This window comes from Canis lupus, chromosome 3, assembly GCF_048164855.1.
Source record: "Canis lupus baileyi chromosome 3, mCanLup2.hap1, whole genome shotgun sequence".
In the NCBI taxonomy this organism is placed as follows: Eukaryota; Metazoa; Chordata; class Mammalia; order Carnivora; family Canidae; genus Canis; species Canis lupus.
Genome location: NC_132840.1, coordinates 78,746,993 through 78,766,194, shown reverse-complemented (window position 1 = coordinate 78,766,194; position 19,202 = coordinate 78,746,993). Strand labels below are relative to the sequence as shown.

The following is a 19,202-nucleotide window of genomic DNA, read 5'->3' as shown; positions in this document are numbered from 1 at the left end:
TCTTCATACAGGTAAGAACTTCCCAAATTCTTTAGCACAAGACTCTCTATAGTATATATAATAATTAACCACAATATAGCACTTTATTATGTATCAAGATCTTTCATAAACATCATCATATTAAATCTTTACAAAAATTCCATGAAATAAATATTATCTCAGTTAATCAAAAACATTTAGTGAGTATACACTATATACCAAGCACAATTATAAGAATATCCCACATTTTGGGACACCTGGGTGGCTCAGTTGCTTAAGCATCTGACCCTTGATCTCAGCTCAGGTCTTAATCTCAGGGTTATGAGTTCAAGCCCCATGTTGGGCTCCACACTAGGCATGTAGCCTCCTTAAAAGAGAAAAATATCCCACATTTCAAGGAGCACAGTTTTAGTGGTGCATATCAAATCCAGATATGTGGGACACAAATGAAGGGCATGATGCTAAGGAGATTACTCAGTGATGTGGCAGGAAGTTTCCTATGTTACTCATACTGTCCTGCTTTAATTATTAATAATGACCTCTTTGACTCTCAAAAATGTTCTAGTTAGAATGAGAAATTTAGGTTGAGTTTACTGGTACAGAGAATGTTTACATTCTCATTACTCTTCTTTACAGATGAGAAGATGAGGTTCAGAAATTTTAAGTTTCCTATCCATAATCACACTACCAAAAATCAAAACTTGGACTTCAGTCTTTAGACCTCTAATCCAAGTTCTTTTAATATATCACATTGTTAGGAGTTAGTTGGGCAGTTAGGCAGATTAGGTAATCAGGACCAGGATCTCTAACAAGAAAATAGAAAGCCAGACAGCCAAGATGAAACTGCACAAGCACCTATTTTATAGCTTAGACAAGACCACAATAGTATTCTGTCTAGTAGCCTCTGCAGAGATAACTTTTGCAAAACACCCTGAAACAAAATAATTAATCATAAAACATTGATCACTATCACGAGTTGAGGCAATTAGTCTCCAGATGTTAGCTCAAAAACCATCAACATGTGAGCAATAACCCAATAGGTAAACAGGTACATGATCAAAACCCTGGTTGGCACACTTTAGCAGCCAATCTACAAAGCCCACCCGCAGATGCTCAAGATAGTTCCCCAAAAGAAATTATAAAAACCCCTCAATTTGAACCCCAAAACAGCAACTCTCTTGGGCCCCTTCCCTCTCCAGAAGCTTTGTACTATTGCTCTATAAACTTTGCCTTGCTGCCCACCACATTCATCTGGTCTCCTTCTCCATTCTTCGAAGCAGCATGACCAAGAACTGCAGGCACCAAGGGAATAAAAATTTTGTAACAATATGGCCTCTGCCCTAGATAAATGTTTGTATTGAGCTGAATTGTCTAAGAAAGTTGTGTCTGTATCTACTAGGGGTGCAACTCTAAATTGCTATTTGATTTATCTTTCTTGACTCCATGTGCATTTTTGATGCCTGTCTAGTTGCAGAGCTAGAAATGGTGAGGAACTCGAATGTTTAAGATTTTAAAAAATAACATTTGAAGCTATAGGTATAATTTTTTTAGAATATGGTAAATAAAATCTCAATCTGAAATAGTGTTATTTTCAGGAGATATTTCTCATAATTTTTCTTTGCTTTCAGTTTTTATGCTACAGAAATATTTAAACTGCTTTAGAATCAACAGAAACATCTCATGCTTTATCTTGCATATCACTGATATCATGAATTAGCATGATCCATATTTTACCATGTTTTGAATGGTTTAGAGAGATGGGTGTTTGCATATGAGGTATAAGGGATGAGGCAGACATTTAAGGCATGGTTCCAATTTTTTCCCTCACATGTTTTATTTTTGTACCTCAGCAGAATTTAGGGGAGACCACCATGGGTACCCAGGGATATTTTCTAAACACTTCCTCCAAACCGTGAGTTCTTTGACATTAGCTATGCTCATATTAATATTAAGTCAGTATACTACAAGAGTGTTTTTACTCTTGCCCAGATTATAGAAATCAGTAACAGTTGCTGGGTACCTACAATATGATAAGACACCACATTAGAAGCCTCATATTGCATTATCCCACTTAATCCACCCAACAATACTTAGAATATTATACCATTCCTATTTTAGAGATTAGTAAAATGAAACATAGAAAAGTCCCAAGATCAGTAAGCAAGAGACTAGATTTATATTTTTAAAGATTTATTTATTTATTTATTTATTTATTTAAGAGGGAGAGAGAGAGCAAGTGTGAGTAGGGGAAGAGGGAGAGGGAAAGAGAGAGAGAATCTCAAACAGACTCCATGCTAAGCATGGAGCCTGATACAGGGCTCAGTCTCATGACTCAAGATCATGACCTGAGCTGAAACCAAGGATCAGATGATCAACCAGCTGAGCCACCAGGTGCCCCAAGAGACTAGATTTAAAATTAAATCTATCTGGCATAAAAGTCTTGTCTTTCTTTACCACCATTCCCTCACAGCAGCTATTCTACTAGTCCTCTCTGTTTATTGAACCTGACCAAAATTGTTCTGAAATTTACAAGGGTGCCTATGTAAAGAGATGGCTAATCCAGAGCATGGGACCCCCCCCTCCGTGGCCATGCAGTCTTCCTGTAACAGCTTCAACACAAGTACAAACTGACTTCAGGTTCAGATTTGAGTGCTCATTGGAAGCACCCAAAAGTCATCTAGGAAAAAAGTGAGGCATACTGGCTTTCCTCCAGCAAGAAACCCAATGAATCAAAGAACTCAATACAAGTCTCTCTAGAGACTCAATACTGTAAGATGGTAGTAACAAAGTAAATCAGTTGCATTAATATATTATGATAATGCTGTTCTCACTCTAATTATCACGTGAACTAAGATGCATAATCCAAATCTAGAACTTACGGTTGTGTGAATTATTTTTGTTGAATTTTAGTATTTTTGCACTAATTCCTTTCTATGTCCTTTTATTTTTGCTACAGAATGTTCCACCAGTCATATCTTACTCCTTTTCCTTCTTTTCAGGAAGGTCTTCTTCCTTAGCTCTCTACTTCTGTCTATCACTTACATATTTCCCCCCCCCAGCAAGAGACAATGATGAGTTGCCAGCAGTTATGAAAATGTTCAAGGTACATCTTCTCTTTTCTAGGTCGAGAATTAGGTACTCTACATTTCACTGAGTACCTGAATTTCTTTCATTAGGCATGGACTCTCAAGCCAAAGGAGGCTCACTACAGCCATTGACTTCCAGGGTTAATAAAAAAGGCTCACAGTAGTCTAAAGACAAAAGGACTCATTGCAGAGCATTCTAAAATTCTATTCAAATAAACACATTTATTGGGTACTACTATTTTCTAAGTTCTAAAGATAAAGTGCTGAACAAGAATAGACACAGTCTCTTCATTGAATTTACAACCAAACTATATTCATAAACTAATTTCCAACTTTTGTTCATCTACCTACCTAACAAATATTTAAACGCCAACCATTTACAAGCACTGTGATAAATACTGCAGATTTAGTGGCAAATTAAGGTGTTTACTCTCAGAGGCTTTACAATCTAAAGGAACCTAAATTTAGTTCCTTTGGAATTTCTTTGGTATCTATGAATAGTACTAACCTATCTTACCACTTGTCATGTTTTTAGAAGATAAAATGATCAATTAGTAGCTTAATTATAAAACAGGATCGGAGAAATCAATCAGGAATTATAATTAGAAGTTAGGAAATTATAACTGACAGTTTTCATATATTTTGGATTTCAAGAAAAAAAAAACGAATCATGAAAGTAAAAACCGAAAGTGAAAACATCATCTCTTTGGGAACAATTCATAAATACCTTTGAATTCCGGCACTGTAACAGCTGCCCACAGCACGCCCTAGCGGCAGTTCCAGATTCTCAGCACACTGACTTTTCCCTTTAAAGTGACACTTAGACTCATAGAAGCAGAGTCAGAATGGTGGTTGCCAGGGGCAGGGATGAGAGAAAAAATGGGAGCAGATCAAAGGGTATAAAGTTTCAGTAAGGCAAACTGAATAAAGTCTAGAGATCTGCTGCACAATATCGTGCTTATAGTTAACAATAACGTACACTTAAAAATCTGTTAAGAAAGTAGGTCTCATTGTAAATTTTCTTACCAGAATCAAAAATAAACAAATAAAAAGTGGAAAACACAAAACAGTTGCAAAATTGATATATTTTTATTGCACTAAGGATCCAAAATTCTCATTGTTAGCAAAGATTAAATATCCCATAGCTACATCTTTATATGTGATATAATTTCACTAAAACCTACCTTCTCCATAATACAACTTAGCTGCTAATCTCTAAACCACCTAAAATCCCAAGATGACATCCAGATTCAGTTTCTTTTCAGTCAAATGAGCATCGCCAAATAAGAAAATGCCCAGATTAAGGAATATACTCAATTAAGATAATATTAATACAATCCAAACACTAATGCTCATTGCACTGAATCACAATCCATTGCTGTCATCAAAGGTGTGGGTGCCCACATTAACCTTTGATGAATACTCAGGGCATTGGATGATGTCTTTGAATTACTGCAGGCATGTTCTGAAAAGGAATCAGGAGGATGAGACTTCCAGGCTAGTCTATTTGGAGGCATTTATTGCTGTATAATTGGTTATGGATATTAATTAAATTACGTTCATAGTTTGATATTGAGGTCTTGGTCCCCTTAGCCCATCCAGTATTTCACCATGGTGGTGTTTCATATTGCTTTGTATCCATATTCATGAAGGAAGATGATATCTTGAGATATAAAAGCATAGATTTGCTTTACCATCCCCTAAATGTCTTTGGCAGAATCCTGAATTCTTAATTTCAGCATCATATTTATATTTAAACAAAGGCTGGAGCATCTGGCTGGCTCAGTTGGCAGACCATGGGACTCCTGATCTTGGGGTTCTAAGTTCAAGCTCTATGTTGTGTGTAGAGATTACTCAAAAATAAAATCTTAAAAAAAAATTGATGGTGATGAATGTGTTGGTATTGTGTCTGCCATGAGTCAGCCTCCACATTCATGGTTTCACCATCTTGTCTGCTCCAGGAACATGAGGAATCACACAGAGCTCCGTGAGTTTATTCTACTGGGAATACCTCAGACAGCGGGAATGGAGACTGTGCTATTTGTCATCTTCTCACTTATTTACCTCTTCACCTTGCTGGGCAATTTACTCATCCTTACAGCAGTTGTTTCTTCCTCTACCCTTCACACCCCTATGTACTTCTTCCTGGGACTCCTATCTATTTTTGACATGTTGTTTCCATCTGTAACCTGTCCCAAGATGCTGTTCTATCTCTCTGGCCAAAGTCACGCCATTTCTTACGAGGGCTGTGTTGCACAGCTCTTTTTCTACCATTTCCTGGGGTCTACTGAAGGGTGCCTCTATTCTGCAATGGCATATGACCGCTTTGTGGCTATCTGCCACCCCCTGAGGTATATGCTCATCATGAGACCTGGGGTCTGTGTTGGCTTGGTCATGGCAGCCTGCTTGGTGGGTTGTCTTCACGCCACCATCCTGACCTCCTTCACCTTTCAGTTAACATACTCTGGCTCCAACCTGGTGGACTACTTTTTCTGTGACATTCCTGCTGTCTTACCCCTGGCCTGTGCTGACAGCTCCCTGGCCCAGAGAGTGGGCTCCACTAATGTTGGGTTTCTGGCTTTAATGCTCTGGTTCAGTGTTTGTGTCTCCTACACGCGCATTGGGATTGCCATTCTGAGAATCCGCTCGGCAGAGGGCAGGCAGAAAGCTTTCTCCACCTGCAGTGCCCACCTCACTGCAATCCTCTGTGCCTATGGTCCTGTGATCATCATCTATCTGCAGCCCACACCCAACCCCTTGCTTGGGGCTATGGTACAGATATTAAATAATATTGTGTCACCCATGCTGAACTCATTAATCTATTCCTTAAGAAACAAAGAAGTGAAAAGTTCCCTAAAAAGAGTGTTCCGCCATCTAGTATTTATTTCTCTGGAATAAATTATGGGCTTTTTAAAATGGATTTTGGAAATTTATTTCTCAATATCATCTGCATATTTCCTCCTCTCAAATAAATAGTAGTAAATGCTGCCTTAAAAGCATTGTAATTTTTGCTTAATAAAATTTTCTAGGTTTGTGTGTCTCTGCAACCCCTGGGGCCCTATAAATAGGTCTACAATCAATGTCATCCTCAGCGACTTATTCTTAGATAAGGAATCCATGGGGCATAGCAAGCAGCTGGAGATAGATTTCTTATTTTTCTAATGGGCAGCCAACTTTGTCTGGTTGAGGACAGTGAGGATCTGTGGTGGTCCAAGATACACACCTCATTAGTCCACCTCTGTGCCAGATCACTCTTCATTTCATTTCTCTTTCTGAGCTTGGAATATTCTTCTTTTATGCTTATAAACATTTAAGTTCCTCCGTGTTGCCAAGAATAGTATTCATTAACATTTATAGAGCACGATCTGCTTTCCAGGCATTATGATGATTATAATCACTTTCACATAATAGAGTTTCCATTTTGTAAAAACAAAACAAAACAATCAAACAAAAACAGCTTTGAGGATTAAAGATTTTAAATAATGGTCCCAACATTGCACAGTAAGTAGTACATCAAACTTGAACTCCAGTTAACTCCCAAGGCTCTACATTTAATTCCTCATTTACATAACTCCCCTAAAAGTCCTGCTTGGCAATTTACTCAACCTCATTACCCCTTTCCAGAGCTCATGATACATAGAAAGTGTTAAATAAATAACTGGGAAAATATGCACTGACAAAGGTCGTGTTTGTCTGTCAACTTCACCATTATCCATTTATTTGTAACTACCCATTCTCCCATATGTGATTAGTGACACTGAGCTATAGTAATAATTATCTTGCCCTTTGTAACACATCTAGTTATAGTAAAGCCAGGCCTAGACCAACCCTATTAACGCCTGTTGTCCTGGTTTTCCTACTACCCCATCCTCCCAATGTTACTCCTTAGTGTAAAAGGATTAGGAAAGTGGGTATTGGGTATCTTCCTGTCCTGTGTAGTTTGAAAAGAAGGTGATCTAATTATGGGGTTCAATTACCATGATCATCTGGTTCTCCCACCAACTTACATTTTCCAACGTGATCTCCAGTAATACCGGAGTCGATAATTATTTTTCAATTTTTTTCCAGAATCTAGGGAGAAAGAAGGTATTATTTACTAGAGAGCTCATGGACATACTACCTCTTAGTTTTCATAACTCTTTAGTGATTTGTAGTTTGTGCATTCCCTTTTTACTCACAAATCTTATTTGAAACCATTAAAACAAAACAAAAAAAGTGAAAATCTCAAATAAAACATATTGCTGCCCTTACAAAAGGCACGAGACAAAAAGAAGCCTATTTAAGTGTAAATAAATTATTTAAGGTACAATAGAAGAGTCCTATGATGCCTCCTAACCTGGTTAACTAAAATTTAGATCACATGGAATTTTATTCCCACACTTTGAAAATACCTATCCTAGATAATATGCTGGATCCAAGCAATTCTAGTATTAGTGTGCTGTCCCATCAATGCTAGCTATTGGTGGAAGAACTCGCTATGATGCTATAATATCTGGTAAAGCCTGGATGGTGTTGACAGACATATATTCATCACACTAATATTGATACTCATTCAATAGATTTATTTTCTGCCTTATTCACTGTTTTGTATTCAGAACATAGCCCAATGACATAGTAAGCATCCAGTGTAAGTTTGTTGAATGAATGAATGAATGAAGACTATTAACCATTCAAATTATGACATATTACATATTTATTCACACAGAAAGAACACGAGTGAAATAATCAGAATGCATGACAACAGGCACTAGTTTAAACATAGATCCACATTTAAGTAAAATTAAAGGTATATAATTTAAGGTGACATGTGAATGAACTCTGATCACTTTTTTATCACTTCTAAATCATTGTTGTAATGACTGTTTGAAATTGGGGAAAAAGAAACAAAACATTCAAAACAGTTTAAATCTTTCCTATATCTAAAACTTTAGCCAAGCATTCAACGTGACATTTTATTTAAAACATCTGTACACATACACATGTGCAAACCACTTCTTAAAAATCTTACTCCATCAAGAAAAATCCTATTTCATCAACAACAACAACAACAAAAACAAATAACTTGATCTAGAAATGGGTAGCTCCATTTTTAAATAGACACTTCTCCAAAGAAGACATACATAGGCCAACAAGCCTATCAGTATCCCTAATCATTAAGAAAATGTAAATCAAACTCACAATGAATCATCCCCTCATACCCGTTAGATGACTGTTACTTAAAAAGGAAAATAATAATTGTTAGCAAGGATGTGTAGAAATTGGAAACTCTGTCCCCTGTAGGTATAAACATAAAATGGTGTGGCCAGTGTGGAAAATAGTATGGTGCTTCCTCAATAAATTTAAAATTACCATGTGATCCAGCAATTCCATTTCTGAGTATATATCAAAAAGAATTGAAAGCAAAGTCTTGAAAAGATATTCATATTCATTGCATGTTCATTCACAATAGCCAAAAGTAGAAGCAATCCAAGTATCCATTGATGGCAAGTGGATAAACAAAACGCAGTATATACATACACAGAATATTATTCAGCCTTAAAAAAGAAGGAAATTCTGACACATATTATGACAGGGATAAACTTCAAGGATGTTAAGTGAAATACACTAGTCACAAAAAAGCAAATGCTGTGTGATTCCAGTTATATGAGGCACTTAGAGTAGTCAAACTAATAGAAAAAGAAAGTAGAATAGTGGTTGCCAAAGGCGAGGAGAGGGGAAAATGGGTAGTTGTTTAATGGGTATAGAGTTTCAGTTACACAACAAGTTTTGCAAAACATTCTGGGGATTGGTTACACAACAGTACAAATACACTCAACACTAACAAACTGTACACTTACAAATGCTGTAGGGGCGCCTGGGTGGCTCAGTCAGTTAAGCCTCGACTCTTGATTTTGGCTCAGGTCATGATCTCAGGCTTGTGGGATGGAACCTTGTATTGGTTCCAGGCTCAGGACAGAATCTGCTTGAGATTCTCATCCCCTGCCTCTCCCTCTCCTCCTTCCCCTGCTCATGCCCACTCACTCTCTCTAAAATAAATAAATAAATATTTTTTAAAATGGCAAAGATAGCAAATTTTGTGCTATGTGTAATTTACCACAACTTAAAATAAATCTGCTTATCCAGTTTTCACCTATCCTATGGTTTTTGAGTTTTCTGGTTCTCTCTCTTGTCTTGCAACTACATATACTGCTGAACCCTCTCAGATCATAGTTTAATTGCTAAATACCTCAGTTTGGTGTGGGCAGAGAAGATATGTAGCTTAAGGTAGCCTTCAGGGGATCTGCCTAAAGTTGCCATTTACTGAGTCTTTACCCCCTACCAAGCTCTGTACAGTTGGTTTGTGTATATTATCTAATTTATCTATGTAAGAATGTGGAGATCATTTTACAAAAGGTGAAATAAGGTTTAGGGATGTCGGGTAAATTCCCTTAAGTCACAGTTTGCTCATAGATAGAACTAGGATTCTAGCTCACATCTTCACACAGCTGTACATAGTCTAGCGATTTTTCTAAAACCTTTTTTTAAATATTTTATTTATTTATTCATGAGAGACACAGAGAGGCAGAGACATAGGCAGAGGGAGAAGCAAGCTCCCCAGGTAGAGCCCGATGAGGGACTCGATCTCAGAATCCCAAGATCACAACCTGAACTGAAGACATACACGCTCAACCACTGAGCCACCCATCTGTCCCTCGCTGAAACTTTTGAGAATAAATATTTGACCTTCTACACACACAGCCCAAAAAAATCTTCCAGTTTTTTTCCTTTTACTATTTCTGATGTATGAGAGCTGTCCCACATTATTTATTATTTCTGTCTTTAAGTTCTCCAAAAATCCCTTCTCTTAACCAACTGTAACTTTTCCTTTTGTTTTCCACAAGTTACTCGGGGGCTTTTCTATTTTTCATGAATCTTTCCTTTCTAGCTTCTCTAGCCCTCTCCTTACCCAGTATATTGACTCTGTGAAACAAAGGCCCAGGGAATAGGGCAAAGACAAAATTCCCATGGCAAGTGGAAATAACAAAAAGATTGTGAATACATATACCTTATTTTTTATCTTTATATAAATGTATCTGTTTATAAATGGATGATTGAAAGAGTAGTCACCCAAATAATAAAAATGAATAATCCAATTTTGGGTGATTTCCACTTTCTTCTCTATGGTTCTGCATTACCCTCATGATTTTGCAATGAGATTGTAACATTTGTTTTTAAAAAGAGCTATGTTCAAGAGAAAAAAGAAAAAAGACACCTTATTATGGGATCAAGTGAGGATGATTATTCAAACCAGAAAGTTTTAAGGCAAAAAAAAAAAAAAAAGAATAATTACATTGGAGGAAAAAAATGGCCAGTCATTTCTAAAACCAGTGGTGTAGTGTGTATTATGTTATATTATGTTGTTAAATGGTGTCCAAACTAATTTCTAATAAAATATTCTAATCCCATGGATTGTGGTTCTATTTTTCCCCTCCTCATTAGTTTCTGTCCTCAGTTGGCTACAATCGTCTGTTTCCAGAAGATACACATGTGGGTGCTTTACCTGATTATCAGAATCAAATTTTGGTTCTTGGTGTATGTTCAGGTACAAAAACTTAAAAAGCAAAAAATGAATTCTGTTCTCATGTTGTCAGATTAAACTAAAGCAAGGCATTAGTCCACACGCAATCTCAGTAAACATCTCACTGAACTAGTTGACTGTCTTTTCTCCTTTTTTCCTGACCAAGTATCTTAAATTCTGTAGTGCAAAGATCTTCCTTATTTATCGCCCTCAGTGTATTCTCGCTCACTTCAATAGCTGGGATTATCTCCTCATATTCCCTCACTCCCATAAAACTCAAATGCAATCCTGCTGAAAACCCTCTTGCTGTTTCTTAAAGCTCCTCATAGAAACCTTCCATCGTCTTTACAGTGACAGGCCAGGCCCTGGTAATCATTTCCCATTCGGCCTCTAAAGCCTGATCTCACAGTTCTTTTCCTCTCTTTCCTTGAGTTTCTCAAATGGGCTCAAAGCCTTTGCATGTGCTTTGCCCCCCACCTAGAATTCCCCTTCCTGCACCTTTACTCACTCTTCAGGTCTCGGCTCAGATAACATTTTCCCAAGGAAGTCCTCCCCAACCTTCAGGGAGCTACAAATCCTAATGTGCACACATGTTTACTGACAGGAAGGAGGAACGTGAGCGAACACAAATACTCTCCCATTATCACTTTTCAATCCATTGAACTTTTCTTCCTAGCATTTGCCTTATTAAATAATTATGTTATGTATGATTAGTTGGTTAATGTCTTTCTTCTTTTACTAGACTGTAAGGTCTCTGAGGGCAGAGACCAAGGACAATCCCTGTTCACCAGGACATAGTAGTTTTATTTTTTATTTTTATGTTTTTCATTCATTTGAGAAAGAGAGAGAGAGAGAGAAAAAATGAGTGGGGGGGAGGGGCAGAGGGAAAACAGACTCCCTGCTGAGCAGGTGGCCAGACACGAGGTTTGATCTCAGGACTCGATATGGGATGATCTCAGGACTCCATATGGGATCGAGTGAGGATCATGACTTGAGCCAAAATCAGACGCTTAACCAGCTGAGCCACCCAGGTGCCCCAGAACTTAGCAGTTTTAGCACATCACTGCAGCTGCTACTAAATTTGGGGGGAATTAATAAATGACGTCATTGAAACTTCTCATTTGTTTACGTCACTTTCTTTCCTCCTGTCAACATTTCTTGTCTTAGCTTCTTATTAGTTTAGATTTATTATTATTATTATTATAAATAGTTCCAAAGTACTCAAACCCTTCCCTCCATCATGTCTTCCTACCCAGTCTTCAGTGATCCCACCTACTTGCTCCATTCCTAAAACCATCCTGTTAGGCTTTCTTAGAGAAAAATCACAAACCAGGCAGTTTAGCAATACTATACATTCATGGTTACCTATCTCAAGTGTTTGCTAGCAATCCTATTAATTTTCTTTATTGGGGTTGCTCTCATGCCCTATTGGAATGACTGTTTTTATAGGCTTAGCACATAGACTACTACCCAACTGCTAGGTTCTATCCTAGAGAGAGGGAGAGGCAAACCAAGAAACAGACTCATAACTATAGAGAATAAACTGATGGTTACCAGAGAGAGTGGGGTGAGGGGATGGGCAAAATCAGCAATGGGGATTAAGGAGGGCACTTGTGATGAGAACCAGGTGATGTATGGAAGTGTAAAGTCACTATTTTGGACACCTGAAACTAATACTACACTGTATATTACCTAACTGGAATTCAAACAAAAAAATGTTTTAAAAGCAAACAACAAAATAAACAAGCAAAGAAGAATAAAAGCTGCTTTTACAGATGTAGCCTCAAGGCCAAGAATTAATGTTATTTATTGCTACGCAAAATGCAACCACAAAATTTAGTAGCTTAAATAACAATCTATTAAAATAAAAACCAAATAGAAATTTTGCTTAACAATGCAGATAAAAGGGCAGCCCCGGTGGCGCAGCGGTTTGGCACAGCCTGGGGTGTGATCCTATAGACTCCGGATGGAGTCCCACATTAGGCTCCCGGCATGGAGCCTGCTTCTCCCTCTGCCTGTGTCTCTGCCTCTCTCTCTGTGTCTATGAATAAATAAATAAATAAAATCTTTAAAAAAAAAACAATGCAGAAGAAATACAACTTGCAATTATACTTTTGTGGCTTATGATAATTCTAGAACATCTTTACCCTTTCTGGAGGAAAAATAAGAAAACTTCCTAAGTTATTCTATGAAAGTCTGTCCTATTGAGATCTGATCACCATTCTGTAATAGGTATCATCACTGAAAGCAGCTGACCTTTTGGGAATGTAGACTATTTGTGTTTTCACTGTGATTGTGATATTAATTTATCACAAGATCATCTTGATTCTCAATGTTTGGGTTGGATATCTATGACAGTCCATGGCGTATGTCTTCCCTGAATAAATTGTTACCAGACCAAGACAAATTTAATGGTATTTCACTTCCTACTCAAAGGCATATTTACCATCTTTTTTTTAAACCATCTTTTCTATTTGTACACATTACTTTTTCAAGGCAGTTGTCATGCCTCAAAACATCAAAGACAAGAATAAACAGAATAGTAGAATTGTGAACTTTTACACCCCTTTACCATTAGGTAGATGTGCAAAAAAAGACACTAAGTTTACTTTTCACATCGAAATTTCAGAAGTATGTGGAATACTGTATCTACCTAAACACTTCTTAAACACTGAATCTTGAAGATCAAAAATTATATGGCGAGCTTCATGATTTGTTTTTTTTTTCATGATTTGTTTTTTGATCCTAACTTTCCTCATCCGTAGAAGACTCATCAGAGTTTTATGAGGTTTAAATAAAACACTGTCTCTCAGACGCTTAAGTTTTTTGAGCAGAAGGTCTATATCTGACCACTCCTTCCCTGACCTTTCTGGATTTCCAATAATTGATGCCCTGCCTGTCATAACTGGTATTTGTTGGAATAAATGAATCATGTATGCGCAAATAAGCAAATGAATGAAAGCATTTAATGAGGAATTTGGTAAGCCACCCCCTACCCCCGCCAAAAAAATACTTCTAGCATATAAAGGCATTTAACTTGGAAACTTGAACAAATGCCAAGTGGTACGAGACAGATGCTTCGAGTGATAGCTAAACTTTCTCTTAGCCTCTTAGCATGCTTCTTCCCCCTATTTCCTGGCAATAAGCCTTTCCACTACCCTTTGGAGAACTGCTCATCTCCATTTCACTGTACTCTGTACCCTGGCCACAGAGGTAAGCATGTGACCCAGCCAAGGAAATCAGATTTGAATCTGGAGCTGAAGCATGTGCAAGCAAAAGGCAGCTGAGGTTGAATCATCTGGTGGTGATTCCCCGGGGGCTGCTCCACAAATTCCTACTGCTGAGGGCCCTGGAGCTACCCTAGTTCCACACTTCCATGAGGCTAGTTTTTCACTCATTGATTTTATTCTCTAGGTTACTCCAGTTTGCACCTAGCTGTTGTTTGCACTCAGTCAATCCTTTCATACAGTGCAAGAAAATAACATAATTTGTTTATTACAATAACACATACACATGAAAGAGTAGGAAATACATAAATGTAAATGTAAAATGTGTAATACATGCACCAAATGAATTTTTTATAATTCTTATTCCACTGAAGTATGTTTTACAATGGAAATCATGAAAGATTTCACCTTTAGTAACTTTTCTTCCCTGCCCCACCCCATCTCTAAGGTCCAATTAGTCTAAGTAGCTAATTGCTCTTCTGTTCAATAGGGTCCCAGACTTGAGGGATTAATACCCAAAGGAAGACAAAGCTATTTAAAATTGCCTGTATTTGGGAATGATAGCAATTCCTAGAGTCAGAGAGAAGTCTATCAGGGAGTTAAAGCACATTTAGGTCTGTGACATTCTCTATTGGAAGTGACTGAGAAGAGAAGAATTCAGGATATCCACCTGCAAACTCTAAGCAGATGACGGTTTAGCAGAGGAGGGCTCCTTCCTTCAATGGAGTGCATTCAGTAGCACCAGCCAGTTATATTCCCCATTTGCCATGTAAGTGCCCAGAGTTTTCCCTTTATTTCTCTTATTTTGGCTCTCACTCTTTCTCTCCCCTCACAATCACCAAAAAATTAAAAAGTAGATGATAGATAGGTAGGTAAAGGGCTTAGGCAACAGCATTCACAAGTTGATCTATAACTTAAAGATCTCACTGTATTGGAAAAGTTAAAACAAGTTGAAAAGTTGAAAAAGATATCAGAGTTTTTTTAAATATGGAAATTGGATAGGAACTTCTAACGATCACCCCTGTGCCTTCTGCTGCCATAAAATTAGGCTATTCCTTAACGGGGGTCTGATTAGACAATTATAGACTCTGGAGACTGGATTGGTGACTACCAGTTACATGCTCTAAAACCTAGAGCACACGGAGCCTGTTCATATAATCTTGGCTTCATGAAGAGCTATTTGAGACCTTCTTTGGGATAGTTTCCCATTGTTGACCTCATACCTAAGGAGATGATGTGGGAAAAAATTCTGTATCTTTTGTACGTATGACTTATCAGTTCATAAATGATTTTTGGAGAGCTAATGTGACCAAATTGTCTTAGATGAATATAAGAAACTTGGATGGGACCTCGTTTGTGACAAAGACATTGAGTCTTCATAGTTGTCCTCTTAGAATCACAAAGTAGCACTAGGAATCAAAGCAATTGGGTAGCATACATGAGTAGTGGAAGACTAGTCAGATAGGGCTTCTTGGTGAGACTGTAGTAAGGGGCATCCAAATAGAAACTGCTCCTACAGAAAGATACCCAATATGGAGATAGAAGCAGGCAGATCAAGCACTACTCTGTAAACATCTGGATCCTTTGGCTCCTTTTCCACTTCATTGAATTAAACACAGTTAATTTACATACATATTAAATTTAACCACAGATTTCTTTCCACAGACACCCAAGAGTTGATTCCTCCATAAAAATGAGAAATCACACATTGGTGACAGAATTCATCCTGTTGGGAATCCCTGAGACAGAGGGCCTAGAGACTGTCCTCTTTTTCCTGTTCTCCTCGTTATACTTATGCACTCTGTTGGGAAATGTGCTCATCCTTACAGCTATCGTCTCTTCCTCTCGGCTGCACACTCCTATGTATTTTTTCTTGGGAAATCTTTCCATGTTCGACCTGGGTTTCTCTTCAACAACTGTTCCCAAGATGCTGTTATACCTTTCAGGGCAGAGTCAAGGTATCTCTTTTCAGGGCTGCGTGTCCCAGCTCTTCTTCTATCATTTCCTGGGCTGCACTGAGTGTTTCTTGTACACAGTGATGGCCTATGACCGCTTTGTTGCCATATGTTATCCTTTGAGATACATGGTCATCATGAACCACAGGGTCTGCTCCATCTTGGCCACAGGGACCTGGATGGGTGGTTGTGTTCACGCCATTATTCTAACCTCCCTCACTTTCCAGTTGACCTACTGTGCCTCTAATGAGGTGGACTACTACTTCTGTGACATACCTGCAGTCCTACCTCTAGCCTGTGGTGATACATCTCTAGCCCAGAGGGTAGGTTTCACAAATGTTGGTCTTCTGTCTCTCATTTGCTTTTTTCTCATCCTTGTTTCCTACACTCACATTGGGATCTCCATATCAAAAATCCGTTCGGCAGAAGGCAGGCAGAGAGCCTTCTCCACTTGCAGTGCCCACATCACTGCAATTCTTTGTGCTTATGGACCAGTAATCATCATCTATCTCCAGCCCAATCCCAGTGCCTTGCTCAGTGCAATAATTCAGATATTGAATAATCTTGTAACCCCTATGCTGAACCCACTCATCTACAGCCTGAGGAATAAGGATGTAAAATCAGCCCTGAGGAATGTATTTCATAAGAGAGGCTTTGCTGTGGAGAATAAGTGAGAAAAACCTAAAGCTTTGCTGGGCAAAATTTGATTCTCCATTTCTTAGGACAAATTCCCATTTGCAGGTTCCAAGGTATTTAAATTAAATATACTCTGAGCCAATCTACTAATTAACTTCACTAAGTTTTAAAATATGTGCCTGTTTCCTGTTTCCCTCTATTTTATAATGAAAGATGATTAATAGGGTCACTTTATTTAGAATGAGCTGATTCTTACACTTCATGGAATTCTTTCCCAGAACCACCGTCATCCCTAAAGCATTTCTTAGTTGTTTAATCTCTGAAAATTAAGAGAACATAATCTCATAATCTCAGTTAAAAGCACATTCACAAAAATCTAGAAAGAGGGAAGGTTGGAAAGAAAGTCAAGAAAGCTCAGAATAAAATAGAATATCAGAACTCAATATCCTTCCTTTTTGCACTAAAACAAAAAGAAAAAAGAAAGAAAGAAAGAAGAGGAAGGAATAAAGAAAGAGAATGAAAGAAATAGAAAAAGAGAGGGAGAGAGGGAAAGCAAACAAGCTGTATTTTAGGAGTAAAACAGCATTCTTCATAATAGAATGATTATTTTCTTCCTTTCCTTATCTTCAGTTCCTGTTTATCAGCAAATGCTTGAAAATAAGTTCTCCAGGTAGAAGGTATAGCCTCACACTGTGGTGTGAGCTGTTAGAAGATATTGAATGGACTCCAGTGACAGAAATGCCAATCACCAGTGCTTTGTGGTTTGCTATATAAAATTCTCTAGTGTGAGATATTGTAATTGTACCTTACAAGCAATTAAGTGGTCACTCTGGCTAAAAATCAAATTTCAAGCAACCTTTGTTACACTCACGGAAGGCCTATCCAGATAAGGAACAATTGAATTGAAATAATAAACATGTCAAATGTTAAAGGATAAAATGTAAACCATGGTTCGATTTTCCCTTATCACTGTATTATAAATTTCACCAAAATTAATAACTTCCATTATAGGAAAGTTGCTATCATTTAAAATATTCTGTTAATTGGAAAACACAAGAGTTAACCCAGTTCTTTAAGCTCTGCCATGATGCTGTCAGTAGCATTCATACTCCTTCACCTCTCTCTTCCTCCAGACTCCAAAGATTTGTGCTCCTAGCTTTCCATCTTCCTAAATGTGAACACTTTCATTTTCTTCCCAGAACTACCCCCTTGGCAAGTGCTGAAATAAGCATATGTTTTAAAACCTCTACTCATGGGATCCCTGGGTGACGCAGCGATTTAGCGCCTGCCTTTGGCCCAGGGTGCGATTCTGGAGACCCGGGATCGAATCCCACATCGGGCTCCCGGTACATGGAGCCTGCTTCTCCCTCTGCCTATGTCTCTGCCTCTCTCTCTCAATCTCTCTCTCTCTCTCTCTCTCTGTGACTATCATAAATAAATAAAAATTTTTTTAAAAATACTTAAATAAAAAACCTCTACTCATGTTCTTAAAACACACACACACACAGAAACACACGTTTTAAGCATTTTATCACTTGTCACTGTGAAGAAACACATGGCAATACTAAAAGATAATGAACACTTGTAAAGTTGCAGTGGTTGAATTTTAACAGTTTTCCTACAATGTGTATTAAAATGTAATACCAGCCAGTCCTGTATCTCTTCTTTCTTCGAATTTCTTCACCTTCTGTTGAAGAGCCAGGTTTATAGGCTAAAGAGCCTGGGCTGAGATATTTCTTTGGCAAAACCAAAGGTAGAATCCAGTTTTTTTGATTTGCAGGTCAGTTCTTTTTCATCTCGCAAACTTATAAATGCTAACTGAGAAATCTATGGATGATCTCGATGCTACAGAACTTTGGTTAATTTCTAGGCAAGTCATCAGGACAATAAAACTACTAAAATAAAACATAATTCATCATTTTGTTGTAGGAGGCATCTCCAGTGAATCTGAACTTTTATTTCTCCTAACATAAAACATACAAAGGTTTTAACATTAAAAAATTCTAAAAAAAATTCTAATATAAAAGATGTCTAGTTTTCCTGTTGTGATGAAGCACCCATAGAAGCTCCATTAAATTGACTTTTTAAATTTAGACATAATCGAAATTTAACAAAAAGTTGAATTAGTACAAAAAAATCCATGTACACTCCACACTCAGATTCCCAAAACTGTTTTCATTATATTTGCCTTATTCTCCCTATTTATAAGTACAAATATACATATATATATCATACACACACATAGGTGTGTATATTCATTTTTTTCTGAGCTATTTCGTTGTAGATATGATGAGTTGCAGACATAGTGCCTTTTTCCTACATACCTTATTTAGAGTGTGTTCTAAAACTCAGGACACCCCCTTACATAACTATAATACAGTTATTAAAACTAGGAAATTAACGTTAATACAGTACTGCTATCTAATCTATAGACATTCTTTAGATTTTACTAATTATTCCAATAGTGGCCTATATAGTTTAAAAACTTCCAGGAATTATGCATTGCATAAAGTTATTTCTCTCTGGTTTCCTTTCATCAAGAATAGTTCCTGTGTCATGCTTTATATTCCAAGATACTCATGTTTTTGAAAATTTTATGCCTGGCATTTTGTAGGATATCCATCAATTTGAGTTTGTCTGATGCTTCCTCCTCATTAGGTTCAGGTTATGTATTTTGGGAGGAACTAACTCAGAAATGATGCTTTGTTCTTCCCAACGTATCATACCAGGAGGCTTTTGCTTTGGCTTAGGCTCTTTGTCT

General features: G+C 37.5%; 2 protein-coding genes across 2 annotated transcripts; both read left to right on the top strand.

Annotated features, from left to right (window-relative positions):
* The first annotated feature begins 5,030 nt into the window (after positions 1-5,030).
* Positions 5,031-5,963, top strand: LOC140625406 (olfactory receptor 10N1-like). The gene has a single exon (XM_072812677.1). The coding sequence runs from the start codon at positions 5,031-5,033 to the stop codon at positions 5,961-5,963; it is 933 nt and encodes a 310-aa protein (XP_072668778.1).
* A 9,577-nt stretch (positions 5,964-15,540) lies between these two features.
* Positions 15,541-16,479, top strand: LOC140625400 (putative olfactory receptor 10D4). The gene has a single exon (XM_072812676.1). It carries the CDS (start codon positions 15,544-15,546, stop codon positions 16,477-16,479), a length of 936 nt encoding a protein of 311 aa, XP_072668777.1. The 5' UTR covers positions 15,541-15,543.
* Positions 16,480-19,202: the final 2,723 nt, after the last annotated feature.

What these genes read in the sequence shown, in the direction of transcription:
- LOC140625400 (XM_072812676.1), top strand. Translation starts at nt 15,544, where the DNA reads ATGAGAAATCACACATTGGTGACAGAATTCATCCTGTTGGGAATCCCT.
- LOC140625406 (XM_072812677.1), top strand. Translation starts at nt 5,031, where the DNA reads ATGAGGAATCACACAGAGCTCCGTGAGTTTATTCTACTGGGAATACCT.